This window comes from Pieris rapae, chromosome 15, assembly GCF_905147795.1.
Source record: "Pieris rapae chromosome 15, ilPieRapa1.1, whole genome shotgun sequence".
Lineage (NCBI taxonomy): Eukaryota > Metazoa > Arthropoda > Insecta > Lepidoptera > Pieridae > Pieris > Pieris rapae.
In genome coordinates, this window is record NC_059523.1 from 292705 (window position 1) to 315901 (window position 23197).

The following is a 23197-nucleotide window of genomic DNA, read 5'->3' on the forward strand; positions in this document are numbered from 1 at the left end:
CGCCACGACGTCTATATGTAGCTTTATTCTCTTTATTTGAAGAGTTGTCTAAGGACTTTCACGATGTACATATCAACGTATACAACGTTCATATAATATATCAACTGTTTCTATCCTACCCTCTCTTCTGTTTCTATCTCTTTTCCTGGTTACAACTTAATTAGAAAAGACCGACTCAGTATGCGTAGCGGTGGCAAGTTACTTGCAGTCTTAAATCCACTTCTCCATCATTAACTCATCGCCACAACCTCCACCAAGCAAGACAAACAAGGCCCAGACTTGTTTAACTCAAACATGTACCTGCTCCCTGAATCTCTGTTGAGATCAAAACGGTAATTCACCAAAAAAACAGGCCCATAGCATAAATGAAAACTGCTAAATCTGATGCAGAGCCCGAAAATTATAAAGACGTTCGTAATCGGTTCATGCTGTAGCTACTAAACTTATGTTCAGTCTACTAGATGAACTTCTTCTCGTGATTTACCTCCGTGATAACCTCCTCAGAAAGGTTTTTTTTAGGTTTATTGTTCTAGTATTTATAAATCTCACCTTTAAATGTTTTGTACATTGGCAGCTCTTAACCACTTGGCAATTATGACAAGACAAAACATTTTTGGCAATTCAATTTATTTTTTTATTGCATTTTGTAAACTAGTATTAAGTATTTGTGATTAATTAATTTAATAATTTTTTTTATTAATTTTACTTTTTTACTTTAGTTACCTCTTCCACTAACTCGAGTAAACATTTTTTGATGTCGTTACTAGGGTTGCCTGGAAAAATCGCTAGCGCATTACTGATAAGGCCTCGCCAGTTGCACTTCTAGAAATTTATGTTATTATCTGCAATTTTATGCAACACCGATTTTATTTTATTAAAAAAAGGCTGTGAAGTAGTCATCTACGTTATAAACAGGAAGAAATTTTACTAATAGTCGTGGTCTTCATAACTGAATGTCGTACCTACTTTTCTGCCTTGACTGATTATTCATTTTACATAGTTCACTTTCATTTTTACACCCACAATACATGCATGCGTCCAAAATTTGACAAATTAGCAATTAATTTAAATACTCTCTTAACCTACCTCTGTGACTAACCGTTCAATTCGTAGACACTACTTGGCTACACTATTAGTAGGTACTTGTTTATGTTTAAGGTTAAAAAAAAAATTTTTAAGTGTCTATAAGGAATGTTTACAGTGGAGTGAATACAGGTTATTTTAATTAGGCCATGTCTTTTATGGTTAGTCGGCTTTATTTATTGAGATGTGTCATTTTTTAAATTGGCCTGCGCAATTCGTATTGCAAAACTACCTATTTTCTAAGAATTTAATTTTATAAATTAAAATTTTTACTTTATGATATCTCTCTAGGTTAAACTTCGATCAAATCCATTTTTCCTACAAATCATCAAATTACATTCCCATAAGTTTTTATTAATAAATATATTATCCCCATTATATTATGTTTAAATATAATTGTTTATTTTATTTACTTACAGAATATATGCCAAACAATAATTATACATACATACTAGCTTGAACTACTATCAAGTTTCATTACAGGGTACCTAAAAAATCTTCTCTCACATTCCTCCCAGTCTCCCCAATCCTGTTACAAATAAGTATATCTAGTTATGTTGCAGGCAGACTGGAACCATCACATAGAAACCATGAACCATTGCTTTGCTTCTGTATAAAAGTTGCAAAATGTTGCAAGTTACCTACTCTCAATCTTGTATGTACGTGTAATGTACGTTTGAATCAGGCAATCATGGATGATTATTAAATTTTTAGGATGGCATGCCAAAATGGATATGACTGTGAAACTAGCTGGTATTCAGGCCTGCCTACTTCCTATTTTGGATTATGGCGTAGTACAATTGCTCTCACGTTACAGTAAGAGCAACTTACTAAAAATTAAACGAAAATATCGTATGGCTCTCAAAGCCATTCGATATTTCAGGAGAATTCCCCAAGATGACTAGAAACGTAGGTACTCTGGGATATGCTATCTAACGTCTATACATTGGGATCCATGGCATCTCCGTGCACCAAGACCTTAACGAGGGTATGCTGCGTCGACTCCGCGAGATGCACGTCGAGGATCTAGAGACCCCTGGTGAAGCCTACATCGGATACGGACCGCACAACCCCCTCCTAACTAATACTAGACTAGGTGAAATCGATTATGTATCAAAAAAGACAGGAGTCGGCTGCTCAGCAAGTGAACGACCGCTCCACGTCACCATAGATTATAATTAGCTGTAGGTAAATAGAATATGGCAATTGGCAGTATAGAACAACATTATGAACTAATATAAATTGATTCTGTACCTACACACTAACAGCTCACAGCACACACTACATACTATATGACACTTATACAGATCTCTCTAGGACAAACATAGATAGACTTGAGTAGCTGACACACCTTCAGGCCGAATACACCTTAGACCTGTGGACATAATGTAACATAAGAACTAGGGAAATAAGCATCTTTCTTTTTCTTAGTTTCACTGTTGACATAAGACAGGACTTTAGCCTTAGTCCCCCCTGTATGTATCCCTTTTCAATAGCAGAGCTTGGTCGTCAGAGTCAGTATCATAAAGCGTCTCGTCCTGTGCCAGAGACAGCAACATGTGGCCCGGGTAAGCAATTTTTAATTTTTTTATAGAACAGGGGGCAAACGGGCAGGAGGCTCACCTGATGTTAAGTGATACCGCCGCCCATGGACACCCTCAAATATATTCAATCACGTAAGTATAATTAATTAACCTCAATAAACCTATGTTATGTATACCTAAAACCATTCCAAAAGTCGTTGAATAGGTATTTAAAAAAGGGTTAATAGATAATCAGATTGAGGGGGCAACACTTTACGTATATACTTGCCTAGCTATTGGTCATCTGTAGTTGGCTAATAGCAAACCGGCAAGTAAATGTTATCATTATGATAACCCTTCACCTTGTGGCCATGAATGCACTCGAGATATTAACGTTGTTGCAATGGACTGTACTGTCGTGAAGGAGAGTCGGTTAAATGGAAACGATTCAGGCAAAACTGCCATTTAGGTTATAATGTAAAGACGCAAGATCAGTAATTTTAAATGTAATTTAAATCTCAACAACTGCCAAACAATATTACCTACTTTTCTTCTCCACAAAGTAGACAAGAATTGGATTGGATACCTACACATTTTGTAAAAAAGTATTCTTTAGATATCTTAGCCTGGCTAGATGCTGCTATTAACTTCCGGGTTCTTTCATAAATCCAAGCAAGAGTTAACCACGCATAAATCGAATAGGTACAAGATTGACTGTGATGACGGTTGGAATATACATGTTAGAATATACATAGATAATCTGTAATCCCCTAATGGCAGTGGACAATACAACTGACGAAATTATGCATCCTGTATTAGGTAATTAAATTCTGGATTTCTCTAATGCTTTGCATAAACCTAGCGTTTGACCATTGGGCCACGGAAGCATCTTTGTACCTGTTATTTATTATTGTAATATAAGTACTATTTGTCAAAAACCACTTAAGTTTGTAGTAGGTACATATTTTACCTATATTATCTGTTAATAAATGTCACGATTTTATATTTCTTCTATAGTTTCTTAAAAATCTGACTTTATTACAAATTAAATTACGAGATAAATTCATATTAATCATGTACATTAATTTAACGAGAACGTCATTTCAAATTATAATAATTCCTGGAGACATTTAATATTAACTACATATTAATAATCATGAAAACACAATTAAGTTTTATAATTTGTTTTTTTTTATAAATATTGTATATATATATTTATAATAAAGTACCTTTTGTAATTCAACATCGTCTTAATCCGATAAAAGCAGTATTTAAACTCTTTCCAACCCCCATCAAGGTCGTGGTGCCAGAGCATCGCCTTGAGATACTCCGCATGAAAAAACAAATAAAAAATCCAAAACTTGTACGCTTATCAATTATTCTCCGACCAGTTTTATGCTTGTAAGTGAAATGGCAATTTTGCAATCAGATTTTGGACTCTCTCTCATACAAAATAGAAGAGATTTTCGACTGTCGCACTGCCAAAGGCCTTGGTGAGGTAAGACAGTGGGGTGTATAATGTATTGCTGTTGCTACGTGCGTCTAAGCTTTGAGCTGGTTTCTGGAATCGCTTTCTGTTTACGTTTTTTTAATAGGACAATTGCTGTTCTAGAGATTATCATTACTAATTTTTTGTTATTAAATTATATTTATTTAACTAATAATAGTTTGTATAAATATAAAATATACGTAATTCTAGTAGTATTATAGGTACCTAGGTAGATATAATTTTCTATAGGTTCATGTGTTGTATGTTAACGGAAATGATTTCAAATGAATATCTTCATAGTGATAAAAACAGTAGCAACTAATATATATGTAGCTACATATATTATTCGTTGAAAATATTAAAAATTTCTTACTATTCAATAATCGAATATTCAACAAATTCTCATGAAATTTCCAATCATTAGACTTTTCTATTGCACGAAATGAAAATGCTAAAATGTGAATTCCCTTAAATAATGCCAAACACAAAGTTCGCTGACGGCTTTTCACGATTTCGAAAATAAAAAAAAACCTTAAAATATACCAAAATCGGTTTGACTGTTCAAACATAACAGTGCCGTAGGAAATCTTATTTCGAGAAATATTTTATTAGTCCAACATGGCGTTAAAAATTTAATCCCTTTTTCGTATCTCGTTTATTCGATCCCTGACACTCGGAGGTCTTAGATTCGAGTCGCTACCAATGGTTTCGAATTGAGCTTTGCCACTGAATATGTAAAAATGCTTAGGGAAGAGTCTGTGACTTGCTGTCTTTAAGGCGTTGCGTGACTAGCAGACATCCTTTAAATCTCACTAATACTAAGGAATATAGACATAGCATCATGGAGTTTCTACTGCTTGCAACGAATCTGCTACAATTATATCTATTTTAAATATATCTATTTTATTAAATATATTGTTTTGAGCCTCATTTTTCGAAGAGTACAAAGTGAATTGCGAATCCACGTTAAAAGTTAGACCAAACCTGCAGCCAAAACAGCAGTAGCGCAGTGATATAGTAGTAATTCACAGACAGACATATATATAGAGCCTTGTGCGGAAACTCAGCCTTAGTTCAACGACCGGATCGACAGACTGTCTGCAGTGTGGTGCGAAACAGAGCGGTTTTATCATATCGCCATTAACTTACAACTAAATATTACTCTATTTTTTTATACGCCATTGAAAACATTTATATACGTTTTATATAAATGAAAATAGTATCTTGAAATATTGCGGATGCTTTAGTACAGGCACAGATAAAAGTATTTCATAAACAGCAAATCGTTCTTTATCACGAAATCATACAGCATCTATAGTAGGTACGCTTAATAATGCATTTTTACTTTATTTCATCAGTATTGGTATATACTTTAACGACTTTGTTTTATTTTCGACAGGTTTCGGTTTCTGGAAATATTTCTGGAGAGGGAAACTACTTTTCTTAGGAAAATGCATAAAAACAACTACTACGATCTAATGACACTAGTCAATGATTGATTCAAACATAGATAAACTCTAAATTGAAGTGAGAAACGAGAATGACACTTCCTTTAACACTATAACATTCTAGATCACGATGTTAAAAGTGTTTTGTTAATAATCATGAGTGTGACCTAGACGGCACGACCTTTACCTAGAAATGACAATCAGGTGGTATGAAAGTCAAATCAATCGTTATCGTTGTGTTCTGATAATAAACACCAATTTTCTCATATACATTTCTACCGATAAGAAAATATTCGCAGTATATAAGATTCATTTTATGTAAATCATTTCTGGTCATTAATTTTAAATTTAAACTGCACTTTGCTATGTTACCAGTGACACCTTCCATTTCTAGAATGGGTGAAGGATCGATAATATGGCGTAAAAGACGTAGATACACGTTTATGAATGATTGCCATCAAATTTATATTGATACTAGCGGATCCGACAGACGTTGTCCTGTCTACACGTCTTTAATTTCAAAATTTCAATTTTTAATAAGCCATTTTGATGAAAATTATTATTCAAATGTTATGACAATATCTAACGATCCAGCACATGGTCACACACGATATAACACAATGATAACAAAACTTTTTTTAAATTTCGGGACAGACTAAAATTAAAATTCGAATATTATTTAAAATTTGACACTGCGATGGTAGCGCCGTCTGTCAGATCCAATGTAAAACATTCCAAAATCAACAACAACTAATAAATTGAAAATTAATTAAAAAAACATTGTCCAGCGGACAAAATTGTGAATCTAAACCATTCCCAGATCCCCTTGAACACACACAAAAAATTTCGTCTAAATCGGTCCAGTCGTTTAGGAGGAGTTCAGTCACATACACACGCACACAAGAAATATATATATTAAGATGAACACTTATAATGTTGAATTGATTTTTTTTGTTATATAGAATGTATATGTATTATGAAAAATACACACTAACAAATTGTTCACAGTATCTGTACAACAATTTTCTCTGTTGCTTTTTATTATAAAGTCAAAACCGTTTACGACGACATCGTTTAGCACAACATACTGGTTACATTGACCAAAATCTAAGGTCCCAGAATTCTATTGTATTAGGTATTTAATCATATCATTAAAGTCATCGGCTGTTACGACTATCGGCTTTTACGACTAAATATGAGTAGTCCCTTTGATGTCGTTATGCAACGAAGTAAAAGCATAATAATAGAATAGTCTGAAGCGAAGATTTATTTGAAGTAAAAATAACATTATTTTGATTATTACTTTTGAATGTGTTCGCTTTAACTCGGGCCATACAACACCGAGACGCCCAGACATAGGAAGCCTTTCTTTCGTCCTCGTCGTACTCGTGCAACGACCATATATCCATCTCACTCTAGTCGCTGACTATCGAAATCCAGGCAGAATTGAATCGTCGAGTCATTGACCTCCGAAATCTTCTAGATGGAGCAAAAACGGGTTTACTATACTAATATTTTAGACCATTCGGGTTCCTATAACTTACTAACGTATATGGACAAGCCCTAATCGTATACATACAAATTTTTGACAAATCTTTACTTTACCATCAACTCCAATATGTATTGGTAAATTTGTTTATGTCATAGCATTTGTGCAATTTACATAGTATCAATGTATGGTTAGGAATCTAACTCAAACTCAAAATATCTTTATCCATATTATTATAGGTAAACAAGTACACTTATGAAGGTCAAAACAAAATCGAACCCAGAATCGGGTATTCTGGTCGAAATGCCGTCAACAGCCTTTTATTTAGATATTAATTAAATTATTTCTGGCTTGGTGCAACTCGTTTTACAGTATGTATAACTAGTACATATCTGTCTATAAATAGATGTATGAGATGTCAAACTATGTACAACTATGAGATGTCAAACTAGTACATTTGTGACATTTCTACCTCTAGCAGCGTTGGGACTCTACTATTCTACTACTACCTACTGAATCTCACCACCAAAGTAATGTTCAGTCATATTTCTATTATTATAATATAAAAATGATATAGTCACCGATTGATGGATTTTGAAATAGATTGAACCTTGGAATTAGGCGACTGTTTAAATTAATACACAAAATCGTTCGAATAATTTAAGTGTAGTGGGCAGCGTTTGGTTTATTCAGTGCAGAGTCTGCATTTAATTCCTGTCAAAACAATAATAATCATCTACGGGAACAAGTTTTGCATCGAAATTAATTTAATGAATGTTTGAATGCCTCGAAGATTTCGTACAATGTATATTTTTATTGCAATCGTAAAATCGCTCCGCTCTTTAAGAAATGTTAATATAAATTTTTTGGCAAATGAACAAAATTCTTCATTTGATTGAATTGGCTGGCTAAGTGGCGTTGGAATTTAATAAACTTGTGATCGTGAGTGCTTTGGCTAATGTGTAATGATAATTGAAACGATTTTTTAATGATTAATCATTTACAGCTTATTCACATGATGACCAAAATATTTGAATTTTCATAAATATATATATTATAAAGTTGTGTTATAAAGCAATTAAATCGAAATCGGATGATGGGCATGGTTAAACCAAAAAAATAAACAAAAATCGTTATTCAAAATTATAATTTCATCAAACTATGCATTCATAATAGGTAAATAAGTACCAGTCAAAATTCCAAACAGTTACAAATAGTTCAATTAACTCAAAACAAAAATAAAGATTTTTTACTTCATTTCAACATTCTGGAGAATAGTCTACTTCGAGAAAGAAAGAGCCATATACTAATAATATAATAATTAATTTAGGCAAATTGTTCACTTATGAACAATGATAATAAAATGACTGTAAATTTTCATTTACTGCCAGTACCATAATATAACAGATACAATGTTATATTATGGAACTGGGCCCTCTATGCATAGAGTGGTTTATTTCAAAGCACATTCTTAGTCCTATGTTGGCATGGACTAATATAGATTGAAATATCTAGATCACCTAGATAGCCTATCGGCGATTATCGCTATCCGAAGATAAGCGCAAGGACACCTAAATTTGCATATTATCAAAAGTCTTATTCAATTTCTTTTATGTTATACTTATTTATTGCATGAGAAGTAAACCATGTTAAAACATTATCACTACTATTCATTAAATATAATATTATAGTATCATTTAAACTGCATACCTATGCCCAATTATAAAACACTAATTAAGCTCTCTCAATAAATTGCTTACTAAAAGTGAAAAATATTTACAAAAATGGATATAATTAAATGAAATTTAATAGTGTGACGAAGTCAGTATACTTATAATGGTGTAAAATAATACGCGTAAAGTGAATTACCTATAATTTTGTTTATTAATTCTTTAAAACCGATGTACACGCTAGACAATAAGAAGTCAACAAAGACACTATGTATTATTAGGTTTTTTAAATAAATGTAGCAAATTTATATACCTACGTGTGGCCAAAATTACAGCCTGAACTTGAAAACCACGAGCTTTGTCGTTCACAAAAATAGATTCTTTCTTAAGTGCCAATATCACAAGGTTTATAACTGCCAATAACAGGAGCCCGGTCGGTGTAATTTTTGTTTCCTTTAATTAACTGAAATCGACATTAGAACATTAAGTAATATTCTTAGGTGTCCGCTTTTTAGCAAAAGTCTTTATTTGACTGATTAAACATATCCGCATAGAAACATTTTACTCAGAAGCTTTATTTTATAGTATTGTGTTCAAGGACAGTATCTAATATCCAATTATTTCGATAAAAAAACAAAAGCAACTCTGTTAATGAAACAGTCCCTTGTCCCTCGCAATAAAAAGCAAAACACACGCGTCCCTCCAAAACTGTCTGTCAAAAATAAATCAAAATTGGAACGCCCGCCCATTGGCCGGTTCTTTTTCTTCTACGAATGGGGAGCGCCATAAAGTATATATGTAGCTATTATCTATGCCTCTAGGATAGGTAATGTAAAACAGGTAAGGGTCCTTTTTTATGGTCATAGACCAATCGTGTGTTGCCATTTTTTGTGGCAGGGCTTTTTGGTTGAACATCTTAAAGTATACATATAATTTTTTGTCGGTTATGTTTTTATAAAACTGTATTCTTTATTGGAGAATACATACTTTGCCTTCAATTTGCAATTTATTAATTATATACTTTGTTTAGCATTTCTACATTTATTATTACATTTTTTATATTTAAAACGCAAAGTTGTGAACTGTGGATTATCGTATGGTGAAATGACTACCTACGTCATAATTTTTTGGTCATCCAAATGTCTATGCGAAACTATGTACACTTTGATGAATCCAAATTTATCAGAAACCATAAGTTAATATTGTTAGTATGTTTGAGTTAAGATATCTACGCCTTAATTATTTTTTGTTACTAGATTACCTGGCTGATTTGCATCGAATCTTTAATATGTTAAGGTTGTAAAATGTAAATATTTAAGCGGAATAAATAAACATCACCCTGATTCATAGGAACTCATATCTCCTCGATGTCCGTCGTTTCAGAACTGAGCGTTTTTAAGGCACCACCTGACCACCACCACTATGTGGTACAAGTTGGCGACTAAAATATTACCGAAGCAATTCGACTTAAGGTACTTCAAGAAAAGAGCGTACTTATTCTTAAAAGGCCGACATCGCACTTGGTAATTTCCATGGTAGGTATCACTAAACCTATGATCCTACTGCCCATTTGTTCTCTAAAAAGAAACTTCGCACAAATTTTATACAAATACAAAGTAATACAAAGTAATACAAAGTAAGAGGGTGAGCTAGTAACGAATACATTTACAGGAACTATTCGATGAAGCAGACGTTGTTATCATCACAATCTGTCAAGTAAACATTGACGTATTTTTTTTAAACAGACGATAAAAAAACGTCTAACACGTGTAGACACGTCATCGGTATTCGGAGCTTACTCGGAAGTCGATCTTTATTATATAACTTCCGGCTTCGCTTTTCAAATCAGAAATAAACATCCACTCCTCGTGTCAAAAGAAAACTACATTCGGAGAAGTTCTTGTTTATAATAATCCCATTTTCGATAGGCCATTGCCAATGTCACAGTGTTCGTTGCCCATTGGCGTATTGGGTATTGATGTAAAGAGTGGTATCCGAGGAATGATTTGTTATTTTGCTACGTAAATTAAAATACTACTATAAGAATAGCATGTACCTAAGTTAAAAAGGTCAGCGAATAAAGGGTTTTTTATTATTATTATTGTTATGTCAGCTTTATTTTCACGAGAAACGGGTGATTATTTCACTATTGGCGGTAATTTGATATGGTCTCTTCAGTCCTATAACCACAAATGGGAGCAGATCTATTTTTGTGGTTGGTTTCCGTCATCAGTAAATCAAATTATTAGGTAGCGGCCTTTTATGCTAAGCAACTTGAAACAACAGGCTTATACTGCTTGCAAGATTAAAAAGGAAAATAATACAATTCTGGACTCACCTACAACTTTTGCTGCTCTGCTCGTCATCCACAACCATACCCAGCCATGGACTCCATTTTCGGCAGCATCTGGACAAACAATCTAATTCAATTTACAGAACTCTCTGCCGTCCAAATCTTCTCATATTTTTGTCTACGCAAAACTATGTACACAATTAACCAAATAGCTAGTTGCAGTTGACGCAGACGATTTCATTTATTGTATTGAAATTATAAAATCGACTTTTATAGCACCATTTTCAACCAATTATTAAGAAGCCCTGCTGATGGGGGGATTTCACGCCACTTACTTTTGAAATGGGGTCTCATAGACCAATAGAAGAAATAGAAATAACTAGACGACATTCCCATAGCACCCCTATAATGAATATTCTCAGTACCTGTTTCCTGGGAATGTCCTTGCCTGTCGAGGAAGGGGTTAAACCCGTCTTGTCCTTGATTATGTTAAGGGGTAGTTCAAGTTCAAGGTGAAGACTAGAATCTACATAACTGAGGGTTCAAGATTCTTATTTTCGCAGAATAGTGTGCCTCTGGACGAATGGCTGAGCACTAGTTTGCAGTTCTAGAAAGATGTAGAAATTGTTGTGCATTTTTTATATGACTTATGATAGTAACATATGCTTTAACCAGGGGCTGATATTTGCCTAGTGGCTCCAGCGAGTTCACCCAACAGACTCTTCTATGTTAGTACGTAAAGCAAGTTATAACCGTGAAGCGATGATTTGTGGATTTAGACCAGAAAGGCTACGGTGTTTGCCAATCACAGCATGCTGATACTTCCCTATTATTTTATAATCTATTATTTTTGGTCTACATTCCCTCATAGGGAATCAAGTCATGGTGTTTAGGAATACATTGAATGACTGACTGACAAATTTATTTTTATCTTATTTACTTTAAAATTAACAATTTCTACATGTCAAATTCTTCCTTATAATGTTTATAGTAAATGGTATTCGATCATGGTAAGTAGTTTAAGTAAAAAAAATACAAAAGCAAACTACTGCAATTAGTAGATTTTTTTGTAAAAAGTATTTACAATAGACACAATGTCTAAATGAACTCGTTTTGGGTTTGTCTATGAGGCGGGCTCTCACATTAAAATAGATTATCTATTTGGGGTGAATATTTAATGAGTAACTAATAGAAATAGAAGACATATATATTACCCTAGTATTAACCCTCGACTATGATTGTATAGAGGGTCTTCAATTGTGGATAACTAGTATATAACTATTTCGACCAAGCAGGAACACAATGGTTAAATTTTTTGTCAAATCCTTTTATGTACTTATAACTATTTAAGCTTTGTGAATAGGAGAAAGAAAGTATTTTATGCAAGGTATATAAAATAAAGTTTGTTAGATACATTTATTAATTTAGTGTTTTAATAACGAATTCTCTTATAAATAGATCCCGTATACTTTAACTAACGGATGCAATTAATTTTATTTTATATTTTACATCTCTATCACGATAGGTATAAGATGATAGTAATGGGGCATCAGACAGACATTTGTGTTGTATTGATTATTTTTCTCTGTGTCTGACACAAGAAATATAAAAAATAAATTAAGAAAACACATTCGAAAGTCAGAACTGAAAAAAACTATATTATATGAAATTAAGCAAAATAGAAAAATTCAAATAAAAATCTGCGTTTTCGGCACAAGACGATATGCGAAAGAATTGTCATCTAAAGTTCTAATACAAGTACCTTTGTACTAAACGATTACATTAGCCAATAGCAATCGCTCTCAATCGCACTCTCCGTTTAATTCGGCCAAAACGCTGGACATCTTCGTGATGATCCGTCAAATTTTTACTCTCATGCGCCTAAAAAAGTTTAAGTTTAAAAACAATCACAAAGCTAATTTCCTGATAAGTTTGATTATGTACCTACTACTAAATACCTTCTGTCTAGTAAAATAACTTCAGGTGAACGCGCGGGTTCTTATTGTCTGAAGATTTATTCAAATGCATTTTATTCAAGCGAGACAGGTTGGTTCCAACCTATAGTAAACATTAAAATTAAGACTAAAACTCAGTTGGTAAGCACTTCTTTATTGCACTTAACTGGGTTTACTTCCCACATAAATTTGTATTGCTCTGAAAGCCAATTTAGACAGTTACCACTTTACCGTACCTCTCAGAGTCAAGAATTAAATTATTACGGATTAATTTCATGAGTTTTATTGAAAAAGGATATAACAGAAGTCTAGAGCAGTCAAAGGCTGAAATGAAAGCTTCGATCTAAACTTATTTAGATATTTAACATATTGTACAAATACTATTCGTAATAAGTGACTCTGATTAGGTATGTCTAGAACGATTTTTTTACTTCATTTTCCTCACAAGGCCTTTACCACTATTACTTTGTTATAAATCGATATTTGAGGCCGCACAAGGTGGCTGAGGTTGGGGACTAGAGAAGCCGGTCAAAGACTCAATGCTTAACTGGTCAAATGCTAATGCTATTGGACCTGGAATCACTTTGCATTGCCATCAGCCTCCGCTTAGCTCATATATACTCCCCATATGTGTCCCTAAGGCTTTGAAGTAGCCTTGGAAACCATGACCTTCATTTCCAAAAGAGTTCAGGTCGTTTTTCTAGCGCTAAATGACATTATCTCTTGCCTCCGTCAATGTTCCAGCCATTTTGGAGCCAACGGGCTTCGCTAGTGACGATCGGTCGATGGCAAGCGGGCGGATGGGATGTCGTTGGTCCCTTGGAAGATAAGACCATCCATCTCTCTCGAACAACCAAAAAAGCTGGGGTGGCCACAGAGGAGGCGGAAAATAAGAAACGGCTCAATTATAAGAGTCCCCATTCCAATTCAATTCCATTTTCCAACTTCAATTTTGTTCCCTTTGGAGTAGGAACTCTTGGGCTTAAGTGGGTTTTAAGTGCACTAAAGAAAGATTTAACATGGCGCCTGGTAGGTAGTACCGGTGAACCCAGAGCAAAACAACGAAGAAATGCTGGCAGCGTTAAAGATACACTGCCATAGGGATCAAACTTTTTAAATTTGTTTTTTTTAATTATTACTATGAAGGTTAAGAAATTAAACTATATATTTGATTATTATGACTTTTGTTAGCATACGTCACAAATGTTATAGAAATGTTAACTAGGTATAAAATGTACTACTTATACCAGTCTATACAGTTATAGAAGTAGGTAAATTTTCACCAAGTATGGCAATGGATTATAAAAAAAATTAACTGGATGCAATCCCAACTAGACTAAATTAGTCAAATGAAAGTATAATAAATTAAAATGTAGGTCAGAGAGATAGACTTTAAATAGATATCCGAGTCATTTTAGTGTGTATTATGAAATTAATCATTTAAACCTTTAATCTAATTTTAAGTCGAACTAGTAATGATGCAATAATGTTACGGTCTTTTGTCCAATGCCCTTAACTAAAATACCCTTAACCTTTCTTAAATTCTTATGTAACAAACATAATTAAAAAAATATATAAATTTAATTATTCACATAAGAAACATAAATTAAAGGTTTGAGCAAGTAATTACTAGGAAATTGTTAACGAAACACAGTAAGTAAATTTTCTAAACATACGTCTAGGTGGTCACTGGACAAATTGTATTTTTTTTGGCAAACCTCCATCATAAGCACGCACCTATTCTAATACAGGGAAATCTTGTTGAAATAGTTTGGTTATGATATGATCCTACAGTTTTTACACCGTAGCTTATTCGGTAGGTTAGGTTATGGTATTTTCAATAGACAAACCAAATTTAATATTTTTAAGTTTTATTCTGATTGAGACTGTTTTGAACCAACACATTTTGTATGTTTTTTTTAGTTTTTTTTTCAATTTAATTCAAGTTTAATGATATCATTTTCAAATCAAACCATTCCGGAAGTCCATTAATATATGTATTAAAATTTCTTTAAACTCTGCTAAATTACTTAACGAACAACATTTACCTACCAATGTATATAGGTAGGTATATTGCAAGAAGAATGCATTCGCTTTAAGTGTAGAAATAATGATAAAGTATGGTTTATTTGTGAAATCCACAGTTATTTGTCAAATTGAAAGATATACTTACACAATTAGTGAGTACATATTTAAGTAAGGGTTAACCTTATGAATTTTATATTTTTTCGATTCTGTGTTGACAAGTAACTGTTCATATACCTATGGACTAATTTGTCTATATAATTATAAGTAAATCCTATTAAAATAATTATTCTAAAATTATACATTTAAAATATATAACATAGTTTTGAATGCTGTTTTTCGATTTGTGGAAAAGTTTGATAGCTATAACAATAAAGGTATTTTTTTAAGTTAATATTTTTATTACATTTCAATAGTAGATATTCAACGCAAAGCGACATAAATAAAAAGAAAGAACTTTGTGCGAAACATCTCGTCGCTGAAATGGCTTAACGAATTTGAATTAAATTTTGAGTATAGGTACATAATAGAATTATAGAAATACTAAAAGAATTAGCGCTGTCTTCGTAACCTTTTTATGACTATGTCTGTCATTTGGGTTTATCATAATGAACGGATAACAACGACATACCATCAGAAATAAGATAGGTATTTTAATTAAACCACGATATTTCTTATCATAGGTATAGGATATCAAATTAAAGTATATACATCGTTTGAATATATAAAATTTATATTTGTATAAAACAATCTTACATTGATCTGTACATTTAAGTCATAAGAGGCAGACACCGAGACAATTTATATAGAAACATGGAAGAAAAATATATTCATATTTAAGCTTAACGTGTCAAAAACTTTTTTTTTCATTTAAATGTAATATGTATTATTTGAATATACCAAAAATTTGTCGAAAATAAATAAATATGACCATTTGTAACGTTACCACCAATAGCCAATTTGTGAGATGAGATAACTCCTATTTAGGCCATAAAATACACTATGGTTGTAAAAAAAAGTCTTAATTAAAATTAAATATATGTTTCACTTACCAATATGTAAATAAAATCCAGAAATAATCCAAAACTGTAATTTTCACAGAACCTTCTCTAAAACCGTTCCACGCTAAACACAGTCACTCAATAAAATGTCTATAAAAAGAAAGTATAAGTCGTTTTTTTACAAAAATACACTCTAATCATATATACCGGAGTCCGTGGATAATAAAAATAAAGTCACTTTGACAGGCCTATTGAAATCTTATTAGAAATTACAGTACAAAACGTTTGCAAAAATTTCGCGAATTCGCGCGTTTGCCGTGAATTTAGGCCTAAAATCCGTTTGATAGACACGCGCGCGCGCTGGCATAGAACGTATTAAACTATTTTTTCGATTATTCGCGTCAGATAAAAAAAGGATAAACGCTTGATAAGGATTTCGGCACAATTTAATTTAATATTCACAATTAAGAACTAAAAACACTTCGAAACACGCGAAACTATTGTAAATGATAGAATTAAGGCAACAGGAATAAGGGATGTTTAGGGGTTGGCGAGTGATTTGAATATGACGTGGTTTTTTTGTTATAAGGGTCTGGAAGGGTTGTAGAAGGGTTGCAAGGGGTAGATAGGTACGTCTATGGGTGATGCTCGGACGACTAGCACTTGCCAAATGGTAAAGTTAGCTTCGCCAGTCACCTTGCCCGGTCGACCTTATGGATTGTGTTATGCCTAAATGTAACACTCGTAGGTATGACATATACAAAAAAATGGGTATAATTTATGCCTATTGGTGGCAACTGTAGTAAGGGAAAGTACGTATTTGTTCGAATGCCTTATAATTATTATATTATAAAACGTGCCTACCTAGTACCTAACCACAACTTTAGTATTAAGTACTTTATATTAATATCTCTTTATCAACACAATACCTATAACTAGCGTGCAATTTTTATAATTTATACATCCATAAGTTGATCTATGTTTCATTGTCCTAATGAGATGAACTGATTTTACTGCAAAGAGTTTTTATTTGAAAGTGGGTATTTGCCTTCCCAATTGTATGCTTTAAAAAATGAAAAAAAAAATTATTTTATAATATTTACTTTGATATACTATAAATAATACAAACGTACTTATATGGCTTTATTTTATCTTTGTAATCCAGATACAATGTTATGTATTTCTACTGTACCTACTTACGCCATAAATCATCTATAATATTATTAACCGATCTCCAATATTGCTGTATCACAAAACGTTTATAGAATGATTTAATAATTAATTTAAAACTTTTTCAATAGCTACCTATTCCTTATAATTACTACAAATGGAAAAGTGAATTCTGTAATTGTGGTGTAGGGAGGGTCATAGAATAGGTCGATACATTTCTGCACCTGTTTCCATGATAATTTATTTTGAGACAAGTCGGTGTTTCATCTGTTTGTACTCCGAATGTGTTGTCTTGCCATGAACCAGAAATTGCGTGAACCCCTAAGCCATTGAAGTTCAAAGTATCTTCTCGTAGTAGTTGCGTTCGGGGGTTTCCTGGTTGGGTTACATTTTGTATTAGATTACTAAATATAAATTCATAAAAATGAGGTCTAGAACTAGGCTAGTTAAGCATAGACCATGCTTGAAGGCGCACAAAGGAATGTCTTTGATGTTATTAACACACCGTAACTCTTCGACAGGGAACAGTATGCCCATTGCCCATTTCTGCGCTTGTTATCACAGCTAGTCGGTACCTACTTAACACAGAACGTCGATTTTCAATCTATAAGCCATCCCTTTTTTTCGCGTCCATTTCATCGTATGAGCAAGTGGAATTTTCGCTCATGGAAAGTTAAATTGGTGCACGAAGTGCAATTGCATGACCGCAGGTGCAATCTATATTTTTATATATGAAACTACAGAGAAAAGAACTACAGGCCAGATGCTGTTTTTACAAGAAACGAGGATCCAAATCGTGCAGTGGTACCTGAGGATGTCAGCAACGAAGGGGTGAAGCTCCAGCATGCTTCTAGATAAGTGTTGGTTAAAAGGGGAGGACGGAACCAGGAATGAAAAAGAATTAAAGATAAAACTTTATTGTAGTCTCTTCTTTTTCACATGTAAATAGTATTTTACCTAATGATTTCTACACAACACATTTATATTTAAACTATTTTTGCACAATAAGAATACTTTCTGTATCAGCATAGGACAGGTTAACAAGATATTGAGATTTTTAGGTTTAAAGAGTTATTATTATTATTATTTATTCTCATAATAGACATTAGTCACTTACATGAGAACACTTATAATATGCTAACGTTAGAATTTGAAAAAAAAAAGAAACTTGGTAGAACTTGGATAAACTTTCATTTCCGTAGATTGATTGAGATTTTGATTTTTAGTAAATGTATGTATTGTGATTTCTGAAATGTTACTGATAATTTAGTTTTAAAGGAAGTGCTGAAAGATGAAAGGGCCACGAAAGGAAATATAAGACTGAAATGCAGGCAACTAATAGGTATTATTGTTAATGACATGAGTTAATTATTATTTCTCCATAAACGTTGTTTAAGTAGTTAAAGTAAAAGTTAACAGGATTACCAGAAAGGTTTAGCTTGCCATGTAATAAGGCTAATAAATTATGAACGTTTGACACACACATAACGGACATTTTTACTGTCTCGTCGTAAGTTTTATAGTAGACATTTCTATGGTAATATAATTTAAAGATTTTGTTTGTTAGATTGAATGATATAATCTCAGTAACAACTGCCTAGAGTTAATTTTTAAATGTTAATTTAACAGAAAAGGGTACTTATTTATATCTCCACTACGACCGAATAAAGATTATTTACTTCGTTTTAATATACATAATAAGATTTTTTCCTGACATTACCATTGATTACGGTTATGTTTCTAAGAGATATATTTTTAAAAGGTCTTACGAAAATAATGTCAGATGTCCCAAAAATTGTTATAATTACATATGAATTAAAAAATATAATAATAATATATTAACACAAATAAGAGATCAAGACCGGACACCTTATTAATTAGATCCATATAAGGAAAAACTAAATATAGCACGACAGAACTTTTAATTACAAGGTGTTATATTAAAAACTAAGAATGTTTGAATTATTAATCTTGGTTGTCGGCTGTTGTGAGTACGTCTACTGTCACCTATAGTGTAGTAGTAAACGATCCTATTTTTCTATGATATGTCCATTGTCCATTCAACACTAGAGGGCAGTATATCGAACTAGGAGTATAACCACGATTTACTATAATTTTAAAAGTAATAAATTATAAAGTTTATTAAAGGATTATTTAAAAAACCAGCAAAAAACCTGCCATCGTTCTATTATATTTTCAAATGGCTACACAAATAACTATATAATAGCATCACAACGATGACATTTCAAATTTTGACAGTCGTATCAAGTAGCGGCTAACTTCTCACAATTACGCGAAACAATTTTTAAAACATGGCTTCAGTAAAGTTCGCTGTTATTGATGTTAATGATTTTCTATCAAAAAAGCAATCATCCGAGCCAGAATTGGCCGCAGATTGGGCAAAATTAGAAGAACTTTATAACAAAAAGTATGTACCTTTCTCTTGATCCATAAACGGTAGTAAATTACAACTTATGTTTGACTTTGTTTCCAGGCTATGGCATCAACTCACTTTGAAAGTTCAGGATATGGTCCTACATCCATCATTACAGAAAAACGACAATTTAATACAGCTTTACAATAACTTCCTTACCACTTTTGAGAACAAGTAAGTTTCAATTGCATATTAGGCATTGTACAGATATGACATTATTTTGTAGAGTAGACTAATTACTTAAACTTCTACTGGGACTAAATTACTCATCATTTTGTACACAAACCATTAAACTGCTGAATTAAGTAGAGGTTTATCAATATTTGAAACTCTATTTTCAGAATAAATCCACTCTCACTTGTGGAAATTGTTGTACATGTTATAAACCAGTACACTAACAAGAAAGATGCAGTTGCTTTCCTGGAAAAAGTTGAAGCAAAGGTGAAGATGAATGATGAGGCTCTTGCTCTATGCAAAGTAAGAATAACCAGTTTAGTTAACACTTTACTGCAGATAAATTAGAATTTTGAGACAAGATTTTAATGGTAGATACGCCTTTTTAATTTGTCATAGTGGGAAAATTAATAAACTTAAAGAATAATCTTGTAGTATTCATTTGGACTCAAAATTACACATCATAAGTCTGTTTTATCAGTATTGTATAGTATTGATTATGTATAATTGTAGTTATTAACTACATACACATACATATTAGAAGTATTGACATTTAATCTGAAAGTAAAATTTTGTTTAATCTGGATCTGGTGTGATATATCATTTATACACATAGGAGAATATGTTATTCTTTTCACAGAGAATTATTTTAATAAGGTTTCCATCCATTTATAAAATCTTTTACCCTGAAGAGTGATCTTACTTCAACGGACACCATTAACCTAAAGCCAATCATACAAATTATATTTTTTTAATATAATTTGTATGATAATAAATTATAATAATTTTTAGGTTCTTCAAGGTCAGATATATTTAGAACATCTAAATGATTTAGATGCTACAGAAAAGATAATTGAAGATCTAGAAGGAAGCTTGGAGGATGCTGATGGAGTAACCCCTGTTCATGGACGGTTTTATAAGCTAGCATCTGAATATTATAGGTATAAATTGAAAAATAACAATATCTATGAATTATATCAAATATTTTTTTTTATTTAATTTGGTTAATTGTTAACTTTCTAACAGAGTATACAGTTTGGTACGGTTTATTTTTTTTATTAGGGTTCGTGGTCCAATGGGTCGTTACTATCGTGCAGCCCTCCGGTATGTGGGCTGTGCAGGTGGTGGTGCAACCCTTGAACCTGCGGAAAGGCGTGCCTGCGCATTACGCCTTGCGCTGGCGGCTGTTCTTGCTCCAGATGTTTATGAATTAGGAGAATTGGTTAGTATTTGTATTTATTTTCTGTTACTGTATGTATGTTAATAAGTTAATATAACATTATTGGTGATTAATAATTATTTAGCTATCTGATATAAACATATGTAGTTCAAAAATTGCTGTCATAATTAGTTACTAATATACAAGATGTAGTACAGTAATCCACCCCCAGCAAATGTACTTAATGAAGAACAATAATTCTAAAATTAGTTTTGCACTAAAATGCAACAGCTCTCATTCTGTAGTTCTAATGAACACATTTAACTTTCATTTGTTAATTATAATTAAGCCATTGAAATTTTGTTTTTGTATTTCCAGCTCGCCCATCCAATATTGGAATCATTAGAAGGCACACCTGATGCCTGGGCGTGTGAACTTGTCAAAGCTGTTGCTTCTGGGGATGTAGTCGCCTTTGAGAAGATACGGTAAGTCAGTAGTGTAATTTCTAGTTTCACCTTATTTGAGTTTGGAAGGCAGAACACCCTACCTTTTACCGGAAAATATTTCTTATTTATTGAAAAACTCACTTAAACAAGCCAATTAAATTTATGTACAAATTTATGAGATTTCTAAGTATAATAAATTACTATTTCAGGGCACAAGCTCCACACCAAGAATTACATCAAGCAGATCGTCAGCTGAGACAAAAAATTGCCATCTTGTGTCTTATGGAGGTAAAACTAACTTAGATACAAAACAAAACCTTTATACATAACTATATTCTGCAGACCTTTTTCTAATAAATCTAAAAATTTTAGATGGCCTTCAACCGTACATCTTCTCAGAGAAAGCTAACCTTTGCGGAGATTGCCCGTGAGGCGAGGGTCCCTCATGATGAAGTAGAATTACTAGTAATGAAAGCCCTGGCTGAGAAATTGATTAGAGGGCATATTGATCAGGTGAGTTTCCAAAGATTACTGGATAATGATTATGGATTTACACTTTATTCACGCAATAATTTTAAATTTCATGACTGTCAAAAAGTGGTTATGGCAAAGATATTATTGTTATTGTTAAAAATCTATATTGAATTATATTCTAAAAATCTAAATTTCACCTAAATAATACTAACAATTACCGTAATTAAGTAAGAATCATTATTCCATTTTCGTAAGGAAAAAATATATTTTAAAATTGAATTACATTTACCAAAGTAGGACCTATAAAATAGTTAGATCTATAAATACAATCAGTCTCGTTAGTTGAATATTGAAAACAATGTTCGTTTTGACAGGTGAGCCAAACGGTTAACGTAAGCTGGGTCCGCGCGCGTGCCTTGGGTCGCAGCGGTGCTGGTGCTCTCGCCAAGCGACTCGACATCTGGTGTGCGGCTGCGTCTGGCGCCGCCGAACTTCTGGCAAACGCCACACCTGATATTCTTACATTGTAGAAAAATATGTATCTATCACATATAAAAATAAATCTGTCTACCGTCAGATGACACACAATAAACGATTTCAAGTTAATTGTCATTTAAAATTATGTTTTAATTGTATCATTCCAGTCTATGATTAGATTTAAATGTTTCTAGTATTATAATTTCAATCATATTACTTACATACATATACAAAACATGGTACCTACTCAGTATATACTAAATTGTGAACTTTTACAGACATTCCATAAACATTTCATAAATCATAAAATAGAAAAACTATATGTTAACGCTAGGATATCGTCCATCTCTGGGTTAGCTGGGTAGTACCTACAAGATAAAGAGGTTATCATTTAAAATCGTACGTAAAGTAATATATTTTTTGCAACCTACATATATTTCATGATTTAGCTTTTTTTCTATGAAATAGCGTAGTATCGTTGAGCATATTCAAATTTGTTTATTTCTTTTTAAATATACAAGAAATAAATTATTTTAATTATTATCACCATTTGAAATTAAATATCAGCTGAAGAAAATTGATTTTGTATTTCCCGCTAAGACGTTGACACGTCATTCTAGGGTCTATTTTCCGTAAATGTTGCTAGTTCGTTTACTTACAACTGCAGTGTTTATGGCAATTACTATATACGGTATACTAATTCGATGTACCGTTAAATGTAAATTTAACAAAAAACTTTTATATTAAATTTACCTTTAATAGACACAATGTCACAGACACACAAAATTTTGATGAAGAATGTTTAGAAGATTACCAAAGATGCATTACACTAAAATATTCATTCGACATGTTAACCTGACTATATAAGAGTAAATTCTTATTTCTAC

The 23197-nt window shown here is 32.5% G+C and overlaps 1 protein-coding gene and 1 long non-coding RNA gene across 2 annotated transcripts; one reads left to right on the forward strand and one right to left on the reverse strand.

The window, feature by feature from the left end:
* Positions 1–11039: 11039 nt before the first annotated feature.
* LOC123689825 lies at positions 11040–16629 on the reverse strand. Its single transcript, XR_006750702.1, has 2 exons — positions 16028–16629; positions 11040–11109 (listed from the first exon to the last, which is right to left on the reverse strand). It is a non-coding gene; the product is annotated as an uncharacterized LOC123689825 (long non-coding RNA).
* Positions 16630–19412: 2783 nt separating this feature from the next.
* On the forward strand, positions 19413–22448 carry LOC110998223 (26S proteasome non-ATPase regulatory subunit 13). The gene is made up of 9 exons (XM_022266752.2): positions 19413–19574; positions 19641–19754; positions 19922–20057; positions 20547–20695; positions 20817–20976; positions 21292–21398; positions 21569–21647; positions 21732–21872; positions 22208–22448. Exons 1-9 carry the CDS (start codon positions 19459–19461, stop codon positions 22361–22363), a joined length of 1158 nt encoding a protein of 385 aa, XP_022122444.1. The 5' UTR covers positions 19413–19458; the 3' UTR covers positions 22364–22448.
* Positions 22449–23197: the final 749 nt, after the last annotated feature.

What these genes read in the sequence shown, in the direction of transcription:
- LOC110998223 (XM_022266752.2), top strand. Translation starts at nt 19,459, where the DNA reads ATGGCTTCAGTAAAGTTCGCTGTTATTGATGTTAATGATTTTCTATCA. An exon ending in CTTACCACTTTTGAGAACAA is followed by an intron (nt 19,755 to 19,921) that starts GTAAGTTTCAAT and finishes CTCTATTTTCAG; the next exon opens with AATAAATCCACTCTCACTTG. An exon ending in AGGCTCTTGCTCTATGCAAA is followed by an intron (nt 20,058 to 20,546) that starts GTAAGAATAACC and finishes AATAATTTTTAG; the next exon opens with GTTCTTCAAGGTCAGATATA.